The 13,929-nt window shown below is 40.9% G+C and overlaps 1 protein-coding gene across 2 annotated transcripts in view; it reads left to right on the top strand.

Moving 5' to 3' along the window:
* Positions 1-12,756, top strand: part of BTBD7 (BTB domain containing 7) — a 59,097-nt gene extending 46,341 nt beyond the window's left edge. Inside the window, exons 9-12 of one of the 2 annotated variants that reach the window (XM_072864254.1) lie at positions 424-613; positions 4,648-4,826; positions 5,533-5,961; positions 7,592-12,756. In XM_072864254.1, coding sequence (XP_072720355.1) covers positions 424-613; positions 4,648-4,826; positions 5,533-5,961; positions 7,592-8,407 — 1,614 coding nt within the window. In that variant the 3' untranslated portion in view covers positions 8,408-12,756. The remainder of the gene's footprint in view (positions 1-423; positions 614-4,647; positions 4,827-5,532; positions 5,962-7,591) is intronic. The other variant, XM_072864255.1, reaches the window with a different exon arrangement.
* Positions 12,757-13,929: the final 1,173 nt, after the last annotated feature.

The raw sequence follows: 13,929 nt of genomic DNA, 5'->3' as shown, positions 1-13,929 counted from the left end.
TTAAAAGGGTATGCATAAATCCCTTTCTATTCTTTAAGACAACTGAGGGAAACACATTTCATTTTCTGGTGCCTTCTACTCAGTGGCACAGGGAGTTGAGACCTATAGGCAGTAATTGTCTGAGACAGAGTCCAGAAGGTCTGGCCTTGAGAAGGTTACTTCCAGTCTGACAGGTACAATATAAACAAAGCAACCTTCCCAAACTTTATTCACCTGCCTGCTCTTAGCTCTGAAACTCAACTCTGATCATGACTGGAAAATGGAATAGAAAATGCTGTGGAAAAGCCAAGTACTGTTTGGGACCTGGAAAAGTTACGGTTTAGACATTGCTAGACTTGTGGCCTCGGGACTGCGCCTGCAGCAGCTCCCGGTGGGTGTGTGTGTGCAGTGCCTTCATGAGGGCTCTAATGGCTGTCGTTGCAGTCAGTACTGGATGAGATGATGGTGGAACAAACTGATCTCGTTCGTTTGCGGATGGTCCGAATGTCCAATGTGCCCGACACCCTTTACATGGTAAACAACGCGGTGCCGCAGTGCTGTCATATGATTACCCACCAGCAAGTTAGCACTAACCAGTCCAGTCCTCCTTCAGTTATAGCCAATGAGATCCCAGGTAAGGCTGCTAGATCACTTGCAACGCCGACTGTCGTCGTGTGAGTGGGTGGGGGCTTGGGGCAGGGGAGAGGGCATGTGAATTATTGAATATTATGATTTCCTCAGAGAGTAGTACTGCTCCATTTGGGCTTCTTCCCACCCAGTGGTAGTCCCTTTTGCTTTGGTCTACTCTGAAGGCATTAACTGTTTTTGGATGGCATAATAAATAGTTAGGAAGTAAGCTACTGGAGGGGTAGTATTTTAACCTGCTTCAGCTGAGCAATTTGAAAAACCTTAGGACTAGTTAAGCTTACTGTAGGACACTTGCTGGAGCCTGGCTCTCTGTTCTCAGAGTGGTTCTCAGTTTTCTGTTTACCCATCTTGGATGACTGGTTGATCCAGAAGGATGGAAAATGGCAAAATACTGATTTCTTTTTAAAAACAAAAAGCAGGGGAGCATAACTTGTGGGGCAGTCAGGTTAACTCAGTTTGCCAGAAAAATATTGGAAGTAGGCACTCAAAACACACTTTTTTTTTTTTTTCCAGTTTACCCAATCCACTTTAGCTTTGAAATCAAACGAACTTAATTCCTTGTATGGCAGAGTAAGTTTTTGTAGGTGGAAGTAGATATGGCCTCTCTTGACTTCAGGATACTTGGTGTGACATTCCCTGTATGTAAGCCAGGGAAATATAGTCATAAAACTACTGTAATAAATTTTGTCATTTATGCATTGGCTCTTTTGGTGTCAAACTGGAAGAATGTATCTGGTGGGATTGCCAGAGCATCTAGCTCTTCCCACCTTTCCCTGGCCCCACTAATACTCAGTGTGCATAGAGCAAAACTGGCAAAACGTGCAGCTGATGACAAGTTGGGAGGGTCAGTGGATGTTTTGGAGGGCAGGATTAGATAGCTAAATGACCAAGATTAAATTCAGTGAAGAAAGTGGGAAATATTGTGCTTATGTAGGTGTAGCCAGCTGGGTGCATACAGGATGGCTGAGGGAAGCTCTGTGGAGAAAAGCCTGAAAGTCAACATTATACAATTCCATAAAGAGTCATACTAAAATACAAAACCAAATGTGCCACAAGACATGTGAAGTCATTTGGTCTTGGATGGAGCATTGTGTTTAGCCCTTTAAATGGCCGTACTGTGTCAAGTCAAGGATTTGTCTGCTTAGTCTGGTATCCTTATTCCAGCAGTCACCAGAAGTGAGTGCATAAGTAAAGTGTAGCAGAAAAAGCACATAAAATAATTCCCTGGAAAATTCTGTGTGCTCTTCAACCATTTGCAGCTCAGAGATGTCCTATGGTGGATGGTGTTTCTGCGTAGTTAGTAATTTTAAATCTATTTTTAATCCATGAGTTTATGCAGTCTTTCCTTAAACTTGCATAAACTTTTGGCACCCGTTTTTAGATCAAAGTATCACATTTCAGTAGATATGGATCAGTTTGGGAGTCTGTAGAAAAGCAATAAAGATTACATGCCACCAAGAAAACAGTAATCTTCCTCCCTCCACCGCTCCCCATTCCCCATTTTATAAGCTCTTTGTATATCAATTATGTCTCCCTTAAGTCAACTATGTTGAAAAGAAATAGATAAACTATTCTTACAGATGCTAGAGCCGGGACAAAAATAATAGGTTTAAATTGCTGCAAGTGAATTGAAGTTGAGGTGTTAGGAACATTTGAAACGCTGTTTGGTTAAACACTGCAGTAAGTTTTCTAGTGAGGTTTGTGGAATGGTTTTGATCTATTTGTTTCTTGTGGTTCGGGAAGAGACTTGATAAAGCCTAAAAGGAGCTTCTGAAAACTTCTGTAATTTGATAAAAATACTAATTGTTTGTTTAGAAACTTACAGCTGTGGCATCTCAGCAGTGCATTACAGTACTCAGACTTTTTCCCCCCCTCTACAGAAAACGATAAATATACTCACCATGAATTGTATATAAAATATTTAATCATAAGATGTGACTTTAACACTTTGCTTGATCTTAATGTCCAAAGAAGTTGAGAAAGAGAACAGATTCTCAAAGGTCTCCAGTGTTTTGCAAAAGTTCTCATGCTCTGAAAAAAATTTGGCTTTGTTGGCAAACATGAGACATCTTGACCAATCTGAATTTCCACTACAGCTTGATTCTGTGCAATTTAATATGTAGGAATTATTGCCAGCTCTTTGATTTGAACATGGATATGAGCTGTGAGCCTGGCCAGTAGTTGCAGTATAGATATTGTGTCCTGGTAACTGTCTGCTTTGCTTAGTTCTGTAATTATGCAAAAGAACTGATTGTTTTGCCAGTGCCTTGTGCTAGCAAGGCTAGATGGAGCCCAGTTAATTTGAGGAGATTCAGGCATGTACCAAATCTATAATTTGCACAGCTATCCATCCCAAAGCATAGATGGAGCACGGGAACTGCCGGAGGGGGAGCTAGGCAACATCACCTCTGTGCCCCTTAGGCCAGTCTCTTAGAACAGCGGGTTCTTTACAGCTTAGGTGTGCTCCATCTGTTGCTTGCATCTTCCTTTTACCCACTGCCCATGGACTATATTTGTATAAAAGCTATTGGCAGCATGTCTTGGTGCGCTTCTTGCAACACTGTTGTAAAATGAGTTCAACCTCTGCTGAAGTCTGTTCTGCTTTGAGGCTAGGTTCTTCAGGTAATTGGGTTTCCTTAGGTGCTTTCCAGTTTCAGTTTGAATTAGAAATCCTGCAACAGACTTGAGAGAATTGTATTTTTTATATATGTAATCTCTCTTCCATGTGTTTCACATGAATAATAGTAAAAAAACCAGAAACAAACCTGGGTTTGAGAATATAGCACTTTTTCATGGAAAACTTAGATTACTTTTATGCCTACTAGTTTGAAGAACTGCTTCAGACTTCTCTAAAATCCTCTTTTTTCAGTGTTAGCAAAATGTTCATTGTAGCTAAACATCTGGCTGCTAAACCACGATTTTTCAGAACAATTGAAGTGTGTGGAGGGTAGTGTGGAAGACTTATTTCCAAGCCTTGACGACTGGATAGAATTGATTCTCCCCCCCCCGTACAGGAACTCAATTTGAGGGGAAAAATATTTTGCACTACTTACATTTATCCTTCGTGTACCAATGTAAACTTTGAAATTAGGACCAGTTGTAGTTATGTGGTGTTGGGTTTTCTCCTTCTCTGTAATGCAAATGTCTTTTCACAGTGTTCTTGCTGTCTGATCCATTTAATTTTTATGAGCTTTCATTATGAACATCTGGTCATGGTAATATATAACACTTGTAAAGCTGGTAAAGGATCAGATGCCAGGACTTACGTATTCAGAGATCTGGATTTGTCTTCTCTTATAATATGCACATTTTCCTGAGGACAGAAAGACCACAGAGAAATATCATTCATCGTCAAACAGCAGCAAGAAGTGGCAAGAGAAAGTTTTGCAACAGGATAAATACCCCAAATTATACATTATTTCCTTTTGGAAAGTTTGGGGGTTTTGTTTTGTTTTGTTTTAAAAACTATTACAATATGGCTGCATAAACCAACATAATTTTAACAGGTTTATGTTGGCTTACAGTTTGTGTAATTTTTTTAGTATGCTCTTTTTGTAGTTACATACTGGTATTATGGTCTTGTGATTATAGAATTCCACTAGAAGTATGTAGTGTATGCCAAAAAAATCAATGAATTCTTGGCCTGTAGAATTCATGAGGGAACATTCGGTTGTTATTTAAGATATCCTGCCCCCACCTCAAATCATAAAACTCCTGCATCATAAGGAGTTTACAAAGAAGGCTGTATTTGTGGCTTACTCTAGCAGAAGCTGGAAAAATGGTATATGTCTTTACCATTGGTATGATATGTGTGTTATCCCATGTGCCTCAATGATGCTTCAAGGAACATGTGTAAGTCAAACTGTTCTTGGCAGAATGCTTCTTAAAAAAAACCCAAGTCAGCCTGATGTTAGATTTTTTCCTTCAGAATTAAATCTAACCATTGCAATCAAACTTACTGTCTCGCAGTTCAGAAAGTAATCTCTGTTATCCCCATTCCGTTCTCTATTATCCCTCCAGTTCCCAATCTCCTCATTGTAAAAGAGATGATCAAACGGCTGCAGGAGCTGCGTCATACTGAGCAGGTGCAAAGAGCATATGCTCTCAATTGTGGAGAAGGCGCCACAGTCAGTTATGAGATTCAGATTCGTGTGCTGCGGGAATTCGGGCTTTCTGATGCTGCTGCTGAACTTCTGCAGGTATGAATTGCTGTATAAGACTACAAATGCTTTGATTCTGTTCTGCTTATGAATTGACTTGAATGCGTAATCTGCAGTAAGAGACCTGCTTTGTGTGTACACATGCAGGTGCAAAAATGCTTTGAAATGCCTGCATAACTTTAGAACTGTCCAAATGCAAATTACAGTGAGTCTGTTGCATTGGATTTATGTGATTTTTATAAATGTGTAAGCGCAATGTATAAATGTTTTTCTCAATAATTGTTACCATTCAGGGTACTCTTACTGCCACAGATTTTGGGGACCAAAAAAATATGCCGAAGAAGCAGTTGATGAGAATAGTCAAACCATAACTAGAAATCTAGATTACAATTTGTTCTTGAATCGGAGAGGAGAAAAAGTCCTAACTGATACAGTAGATCTGCATAGTATATATCAGGACTGGGAAACTGGAAATCCCGCTCCTGTTTGTATGCTGCTGTTAAAGCATACATTTGTTGGTCAACACATTCACACAGTGAATCTGATGCTTCTTGTCTTGTTTTTTTAAAAAATCTGTATTCCGTGGTGGCTGTAATCACCTCCAAGTGTTGGTGAGGTTTTAGGTGGCACAACTATCCTGTTACAGTACTAGCAGATTTCTAGTTCCAATGCCTGTTAGTTTAGGAGATTTTTCTAGATTACTTATGACTTTGTTTTGTTACATGCTGGGATTTTTCCTTTGCAGAATCCTCACAAATTTTTTCCTGATGAGCGATTTGGGGATGAAAGCCCTCTCCTGACAATGAGACAATCTGGACGATGTCGCGTTAACAGCACTCCCACTGCAGAAACCATGTTTACAGAACTGGACTCTTTTGTGGCCTTCCATCCACCATTGCCCCCTCCTCCACCTCCATACCACCCACCAGCAACTCCTATTCATAACCAGTTCAAAGTGGGCTGGAAACAAAGGGTGCCAAGTCAACATCCCTCCCGTTCCTTTTCTTACCCATGTAATCACTCACTATTCCACTCCCGAACCGCTCCCAAAGCTGCACCGCCTGTCTACTTGCCCAGTGTTAAAGCAGCACCTCCTGATTGCACTAACACTACAGGTCTGGGGAGACAAACCGTGGCTGCAGCAGCAGCAGTGATGGCAGCTGAGAAGCAAGTAGTAAGTATTATGATTTCTCCTCTTCTCCCTATCTCTGGCCACTCAAAGTAGCTTATAGAGAGGAGCTGGAGACAATTCTTATGTGAAGTAACTTGGCTTTGTTACATGAAAGAGCATCTTCATTGGTTAGGAGAAGAATTTTCTACCAAACTGGCTGTCGGGCATTCTGCATCCCAAAGGCATGCCCTAATCCCTGGGAGAATGAATGTTCCAGGGCCAGGAGAATTTTGGAGGGGCAAGTGGGACTCACAAATCTTCTGAAATAGTATAGTTTGCTCTGCATTAAAACAAAGGATAAGTCAACTTCAGTAGTGGACTGCATGCTATAACTCAAGGGTAGAAATAGTGATGGTATTTTGGCTATTCACAGGTAAGTAGTCCTGAAGTAAACAGATGTGTAGAAAGGGAACCTGTGGAGAATGTGAAGGCCTTACAGCTGTGAAAAAGACTTTAAAATTAATAGGCAAGCAGAAATTGGCAATTGCAAATACAAAGGGGTTCGTCACAGCATTTAAAGATGATCATTATAGTTGCTGAACTATATTTAGTTTCAGTGCACAGTTGTGTCATACTGTGAAAACCTGCTCTTTAGATGCAGATTTGATCTGGAGTTCTGAATGGAAAAATAGATTATTTTTTTTTTCCCTTTAGCAATTGTCCTAAATATATTGCACTCCTTTCTATATTTTAACCTAAAATATTTAACTTCAAATTAGAATTGTTTTCCGTCGTTTGTTCAAGGGTGGGTTTTGTAGCATAAGTCTCTCTTGATCAATACTGACTTCACTAAGGAAACCATATAGTGATCTTTTTCACAGCTTTTTCACGTTAGAAATGTCTCTACTAGAATGTTTATATAAAAAATGCAAGGAGAAGCATAGACTTAATATGGATGATCTTATTCTGTATTATTTTTGCAATTTTTGAGTTACTAGTAATCAATTATTACTAAAATTGCTTTAATTGGAAATGGTAAATACAAGTAGAAATTTTAACTTCTGTCTGGAAGACTGTAATATGCTTGTCTCATTGCAGGATTGCTTATAGGTGTAGGCGAGAAGAATGCCAAGCAAAAACTTCCATGCACTTTGTGGATCTAGACTGATGCACCCCCCCAAGCCCTGAGGCTGTTATGCATACACATACGTGTGCATGCAATTCACTTACTTTAAAATATGAAATGCAAGCAGAGGGGCTGCATCTATAGTGACAAAATACATGTTTCGTGGCTTCCTGCGCTGGAACTGTGTGCTATAACAAACCATTTGTTAAGTTCTGCACAGAGTACCTTGTTTAGTTTGATAATTGCAAGTGGCTTAAAGCAGGCTTACCATTTGAGAGTTTAACAGGACATTGTCATTTACGGCACATTCAAGACAAGATGCATTTAAGAAGGAACTATTATTGTGGCACAACAGCTTCATGAAGGAAAGTTGTCTTAAGCTAGCAGGAAGGGGAAGGTTGGAGCATACATGTGTGTATTAAACAGTGTAGGAAACTTGCAGACTGAGGTTGGTCTAGGCAAAGGTAGATCTGGAAAATGCCATTTTGAATTACAGAAACTATACTAAATACAGTTTGTGTTTAGCTTTTGCTTTGTTCCCATGGACCAACTTCTTTTCTCTTCCAGTGTACTCAGCCCTTGCTAAATGAACTGATGCCAGATATCGCAATGGGTGTGTCAGCAATGTCTTTAAAAGACAGAAGATTACCAGAGCTCACTGTCGACACAGAATTAAGCCAGACGGTTACAGAGGTAGGGCCTGGTCCACCCCAGCACATTTCATGTATTCAGAACAGACACATGCCCACTTCTCGAAAGAAACATGCAATAGAGCAAAAAGTAGATGCTCGAGAAAATCAGCAGGAATATCCTGACTTCTATGACTTCTCCAGTGCTGCGTGTAGACCCTCCACTCCAGCACCCAACAGGCACAGTCCTTCGCCTTCACAAGGCATATATTTTGGCCCAGATTTGTATAGCCACAATAAGGCATCACCAAGTGGCTTAAAGTCAGCCTATCTACCTTCCCAGATATCTCCTAAAAAGCAAGAGGATTCTAGGAGGGAATACCTGCTCTCCCAAGATGGGCATCAACACAGACAAAAGAATGAGCCAATACACCTCGATGTCTTAGAACAACCTCCCCAGCGACTGGACTTGTCATTGGCTGCCCAGGAAAATGCTGGTAATGGCCCAGTTCACATCAGGGGAAGAACAAAAATGGAAACCGATTTAACCTATGGGCTAACCTCCAACAGACCTTCACTCTCTGCATACACCTCTGAAATGCAAGAAGAGAGACCCACTAGGAGACTGGCAGATGATGAGCCATTGGAACACGGAGCACAGAGAAATGCAGATTTGGAAAGGGAAGATGCGGTAAGCAGAGGAAGGAGGTCTCCAAACAAACCAGACTTCCTGTATAAAAAATCTGCCCTATGAAAGCAACCTCCCCTATTTCTCTGTGCCTAAGAGTTGTAAACATCCCATTCTTTGCAACTTTTGGCCTGACTTCTGTCAGACAAATTTATTCATGCCAGCGGATAAATTCAGCTTTGCTCACTTCTTTTGTACATACATTGCTTTATTAGAGACAGCATGTTATCAGTTTATTTTTAATGCTGCTTCTGGTTTTATTTTGTGGGAAATTTTTTTTGAGCGAATTTAATTAAGCCTTTTAAAAAAAAAAAAGCTGGTACCTTTTTTCTACAACCTGGTAGCCTTTTGCACCTGTACATCTATTTTAGTGTATTAGTTTTGTACTAATATGTTGAACTTTATTGTCACATTTAAAGGACTGTATTTTCATACTTTTGCATTTTCCCTTTCACCTGCCAGTTCCCTATGTGCATTGGGTTGCACATTATGAAATGTATTTTCTTACGAGATAGTTACAATGTGTTTATTTTTTAATTATAGGAATTCCAAAGAACAGCACATCAAAATACTACATTTTTAGTTAGACTTTTTTTGTTTGTTTAGATCTGAAATCTTCCTGATTTTTAGGACTATGGCAAGAATCCAGTCTAATGTTTTGTTTGAAAAGTTCTGGCAGCTGGTCTTATCCTTATATAGCAAGCCCACTTCAAGAATTACATTTGGGTTTTTAAGAGTCCAGGGGGATATTTAGGAGTCCAAATTCCAGTGAAATTCACTGGGATCTGACAGTCTGATTCTGTTTGCTTTCTGGTTCAGTTGTGACCATGGAGAACTCCATGATCACCCAGAAGCACTTAATAGACAGACTAGAATTGTTCATTTGCCCATGCAGAAATAAATCTAGAAATACTGTAAAAATGATAGTAATAACTTGTTCTTCCAGCTACCCATACGTGGGGGTAAGTGAAGACCGGAGTTGAGGATTCGTGTTAAATCCTGGAGTGTCAGTGGGACAAGGCATAGTGTCTTCGCTGTTGCCTGAATGGTAACCCTCCACTTGAGAGAGTTCCCCCTCCAACAGAGGTGCTGAGGTGACTGCTCATTGCCTTGCTTTCTCCTGCCTATGATTAAAAAAGGGCTTCACTCTTAGTGACGTCGTTCAGTGTTCCTTACCTGAAGTGTCGCTGACTTCATAATTGCAGCTGTTCTGTGAACAAAATCAAAGTGAAGAGTAACTGCTCTAGCATCATGAAATGTGTGAAGCTTTAGCACTCTTAAATTACACTTCCATTTCCCAACTTTGCTTTTTTAAAGCGCAGAAATGAGATTCACCTACTAACACGATATGAAGAGGGAATGATAGTGATCTGGGCTGGCTCCCTGCCACTGGGTTGGGGTTAAGCAATGCACCAGGTGTAAAGGTTATAATTATTAAGTGCATCCTTAATAATTACCATGCAGTTTTTACCACAGATGCATTGCATTTAGGTTAGGGATCTGATGCCACTGCAGTGTAGTGATTACTGGTAAAGGCCTGTTTGCATTTTTTTAAATGCATTTTCTATAATGAAGAATTTCACTGTAGTAGAAAACTTTAATCCCAAGGGTGACCTAAGAACTACTTTAAGGTTAGGTTGATATCTTTCCTGAGGTTCAAAATGCTTAATACTACTTCAACAGAAATCCTGCTGCAACTTTACTTTTAGTTTTAGTTGATGGCAGATTCTGACCTAACCCGTTTCATTGAAGTATGCAAGGCCTGGTAACAACACCACAATGTAACTGAAATATATCAAGTACTGCATTTCCAAACTACCAGATAGCTTCTAGATAAATGAAGATATGGGTGTTTGAACCAGTAAATCCTAATGTCTCCTGCATACGCATCTATAGGCCTCCTGCTTCTGTGAAAGCTTTGCAGACACTCCTTTCGAGGTGCAGCCATGGAAGGCGTGGTGTAAGATTGGAGGAGAAACGTAGCTAAACTGCACAGGTGATGTGTCTTGTGGGTGAGGGGAGATTTTTTTTTTCCTTTTCCCTCTGTCAGCCTTTATCTTTTTTTTTTTTTTTTGACCACAGTCAAGACACTTGGTGGTCCTGGCCTCATCACCAATATGTAGTATTTCCATGGGACTGCAGTGTAGAACATTGTTAAATGCAAGAATGTGTCAGTAGGGGGATGGTGTTGCTGCAGGTTAGGGCCTGAGGTTCATCAGGTTTCTTCTGAAGATTTGAGCACAGTGCTGTCTGACTGCGTAGCTCTAACCAGGCACTTGGGTCTCATGCTCACCAGCACTAGAAGCATTAACTTTCATCACACACAAAAACCCTGAAACTCCTTGCACTCATGTCATATGTATGTTGGTAGCTTAATTACTAAAGTCATAGCTGTCCTCAGAAGACTTACTATTCTGAATAATTTATTTTTACCTAAAATCGATAGATGTACTTTGAGAAAACTATTTTAGTTACCATAGTTCAATGTGGCACTGTGTGCCTGGACAGAGATGGGGCTGAAATCTACAGATGTAACTTTTAAGCTTGACATTTGTGGGGACGTGGCTGATGAAGACTGAGAAGTTTTGAGGTTATGGCTTGAGGGAAATAATGAAATGCTTTGGCTTTGGACTAAGCTGATGAGAAATGCCTTGGGGGGGGGGGATGGGGACAACATGTCTGCGTTTTAGAATACAAAATTGCTTCTGAAGTCTCAGAAGCTGAGCAGTATTAAATAGAGAATAAAGTGTTTAAAAGGAGGTGCAAAATAAGACAAGTCCTTCTGAGGCCACAAAGACAATCAGGCCACGTAGACAATCTGCATTTTCACTTGTATATTTTGAGCTGGGAAGAAGATAACAGCTAACAGCAGCTGATTTGAAGTGGAAAAGAAAGATTTGTCAAATTACTGGAACTGTATTTTTGTACTCCAGCGTAGGATTTCCTACCTAGTTGGACGTGCGGAGGGAGGGGAGAGAGACCGTCTTTATTCTTCTTCATGGAAGCATTATGCAGAAGCTAGTGTTCATACTACATCTCACTCGCAGAACACGCATATCTGCGCTACCTGCTACTTCTTGTGTTCTCTGTCTACTGAAACTTTGGTGCAGAAGCTCCTTGTTTACATTAAGCACTTTCTGATTAGGCTGGAAACTCACATCTTTTCCTCCTGTAAATTTGATGGAGATAACAGATTACTGACTATATTTTGCTTGAGGATAGAGGTATGAACATTAAGTTTTCTTGGATGAGGAAGACTTGTGCTCCTTGTTCTAGTAAAGAGAGCTCAGACACTCATTTAGTGAGCAACGTGCAAAAACTTACTCCCCTTTCCCTGACGCCCTCCTCTTTTCCTTAATATATGGATGAATAACTTAATTCCTGAAACAGATTCTTCCTTTGAAATGTTTTGTTGTTCCACAGAGTTACTGTAGTTGTGTTAATAACTGCTGTGTTGATTGGCAGTTTCTTGTTGTATTTTTCCTGTTCTTGAGGAGTTTCATTTCTGAACGTTAAGGCTGTGGCCACCCGTACTTGTAAGCCTTGGGTTTTGGTCCTGGAACATCCCACATGTTTGTCTTACGGGTTTCTTTGGTTTGGGTTTGGCAGGGGTTTGGGGGTTGGGTTGGCTTTTTTTGGGTTTTTGGTGGTTTGTGGTTTGTTTTGGTTTTGGTTTTTTTTGTTTGGTTGTTTTTTTTTAAAAGAATACTTGTGCTGTTTGAGGCACTGTTCTTTCTCGTAATTATTATATGCTTCTATGGTAGAGGTGGTGCTGAGCTCTGCCGAACGCAGGGAACAGCTGAGAGAGAAAGTTGTAAAACCATATTTGGGGTTTCTGTAATTATCTGTACTGCCAGAAGGTAGCCCTGCCCTCGGCAACGTTATGGTTTTGTTTCTTGTCCTTGTGTTGATACTGGTATAAAGTCAAGTGCCTTCAATGCTAAAGGCTCAGAAAACTTTCTTAAACTGACTTCATGTCCTATGCAAGTGTTTTTTCTACAACCTGCATAACCAGTACTTTGTAAAACTTGTTTACGCTTCAATTGTACATAGTTTTTTAAAAAAAAATAGTATTTTTATTTAGGTACCTCCAAACTTGAATTCTAGTCTTGTGTGATGCATTGTAAAACAATACATTTCTCTTTTGAGTACCATTACAGTTGTAAAAAGGTTTTCACTGGTTCTATTTTTCTACTGTTGCTGAGAAGCATGTAACACCGACTTTATCCTACGTATAGTTGGCATTTCAAATAAATGGCTTGTATAGAATGTGCTTGTGCTACTTCTTCCATTTAACTGTTACCAGCAGGCTGGCCAAATGGACTGTGCCGTTGCTACTCTGAACTTCCGATCTGACTGATGGCCAGGGGGAAGGAGTGGTTTAATACAAACCATGAGGTGCCCTCTAACAGTAAAGGCTCTCACAACTGACGTTTGTTGTTCCTTCTGGGAAAAAAGTGCACAATAATGCTTTGAACGTCAAGGATATGATACAAGCCAGTGTAAAAAGAGGAATTCAAAATCAGTGGCACTGTTCAAGCAGCTTATTAAAAAGGAAGAGCACTTCAGTGAAACAGTTCAGTGAGTTCTTCTGGCTAGAGCTGAATTGTCTGAGACTATTCACTATAAAAGGCAATCGGATTACTCCTAAGTCAAGGCAGTGGGACTTTGCCCTTGATCGAGGAAGTGTTTATGTTCTCAGCAGAGCAGCTAGACAAAGGCACTCATGACGTACCCAGCATTCTCTTCCCGAGTTGCAGTTATGCTGCATCAGCTGAATATTCATTAAATCTCTTTCACAGAAACAAGTGCTTCACTACTTCAAAGAGCTGACTCAAGTTTGGAAGTGTCATCCAGCAGCAGAAAATCTTGACTAGTCTCGCTTTGATGTGCAACAGCAAAATACTGTGGGTTATGTCCTGACATAAAGTGTGGAGGGGTGGGGGGAGAAAGTACTCTCTGGTCGTACGTGGTCATTATTGGCACCTTCATTCCACATCCAGGAAGATGAGTTTTAGGAGCAACTTCCTAAACTAGGCAAATTTAACATTTATCGTTGTAGGCTTTCTGTTCATTTTGCAAGAGGAGTTCTAAGTCTGCTAACTTTATAAAGAGAGGATGCCTCTTCACCGCAGCGGGGGGAGCCTTTAAGAAGAAAGTGCAAGTGCATTAAAAAGGTTGGAGAGGGGGATTGTCAGGGGCTGGGCCCAAGGACCTGCAGATCACTTCGGGTGAGCCCTGCCCTCTGGCTGCAGTGCAGGCTGATGCAAGAAGGGGCAGTGCACGTCGTCAGTGCGGACCCTGTGGTGTGCAATTGTAGCTGTAATAACTCCTTCCTGCACCTGAACTCCTCCCTCTATGCAGCGCTGCTGGCACTTCTTGCACACACTGAGTGGTGGGACTGGGTCTTGCTGTAGTGTTTACCTGCACCCCGGTGGCTGTTGCTGCTTTTTTATACGCTGGGGGAGAACAGGACAACTTGGAAAACCGAGGGTTTCAGGTCAGGGTGAGTGGAGCTCAGGGCTGGAACCCAGGACAGCGCTTGCCTCCGGGCACCTTCTCCCCCACCCCTTTAGTGAACTTCATGC

This window comes from Ciconia boyciana, chromosome 6 (genome assembly GCF_034638445.1).
Source record: "Ciconia boyciana chromosome 6, ASM3463844v1, whole genome shotgun sequence".
NCBI classification, from domain to species: domain Eukaryota; kingdom Metazoa; phylum Chordata; class Aves; order Ciconiiformes; family Ciconiidae; genus Ciconia; species Ciconia boyciana.
Note: the sequence above shows the minus strand (reverse complement) of the source record. Positions and strands in the feature narration are given on the sequence as shown.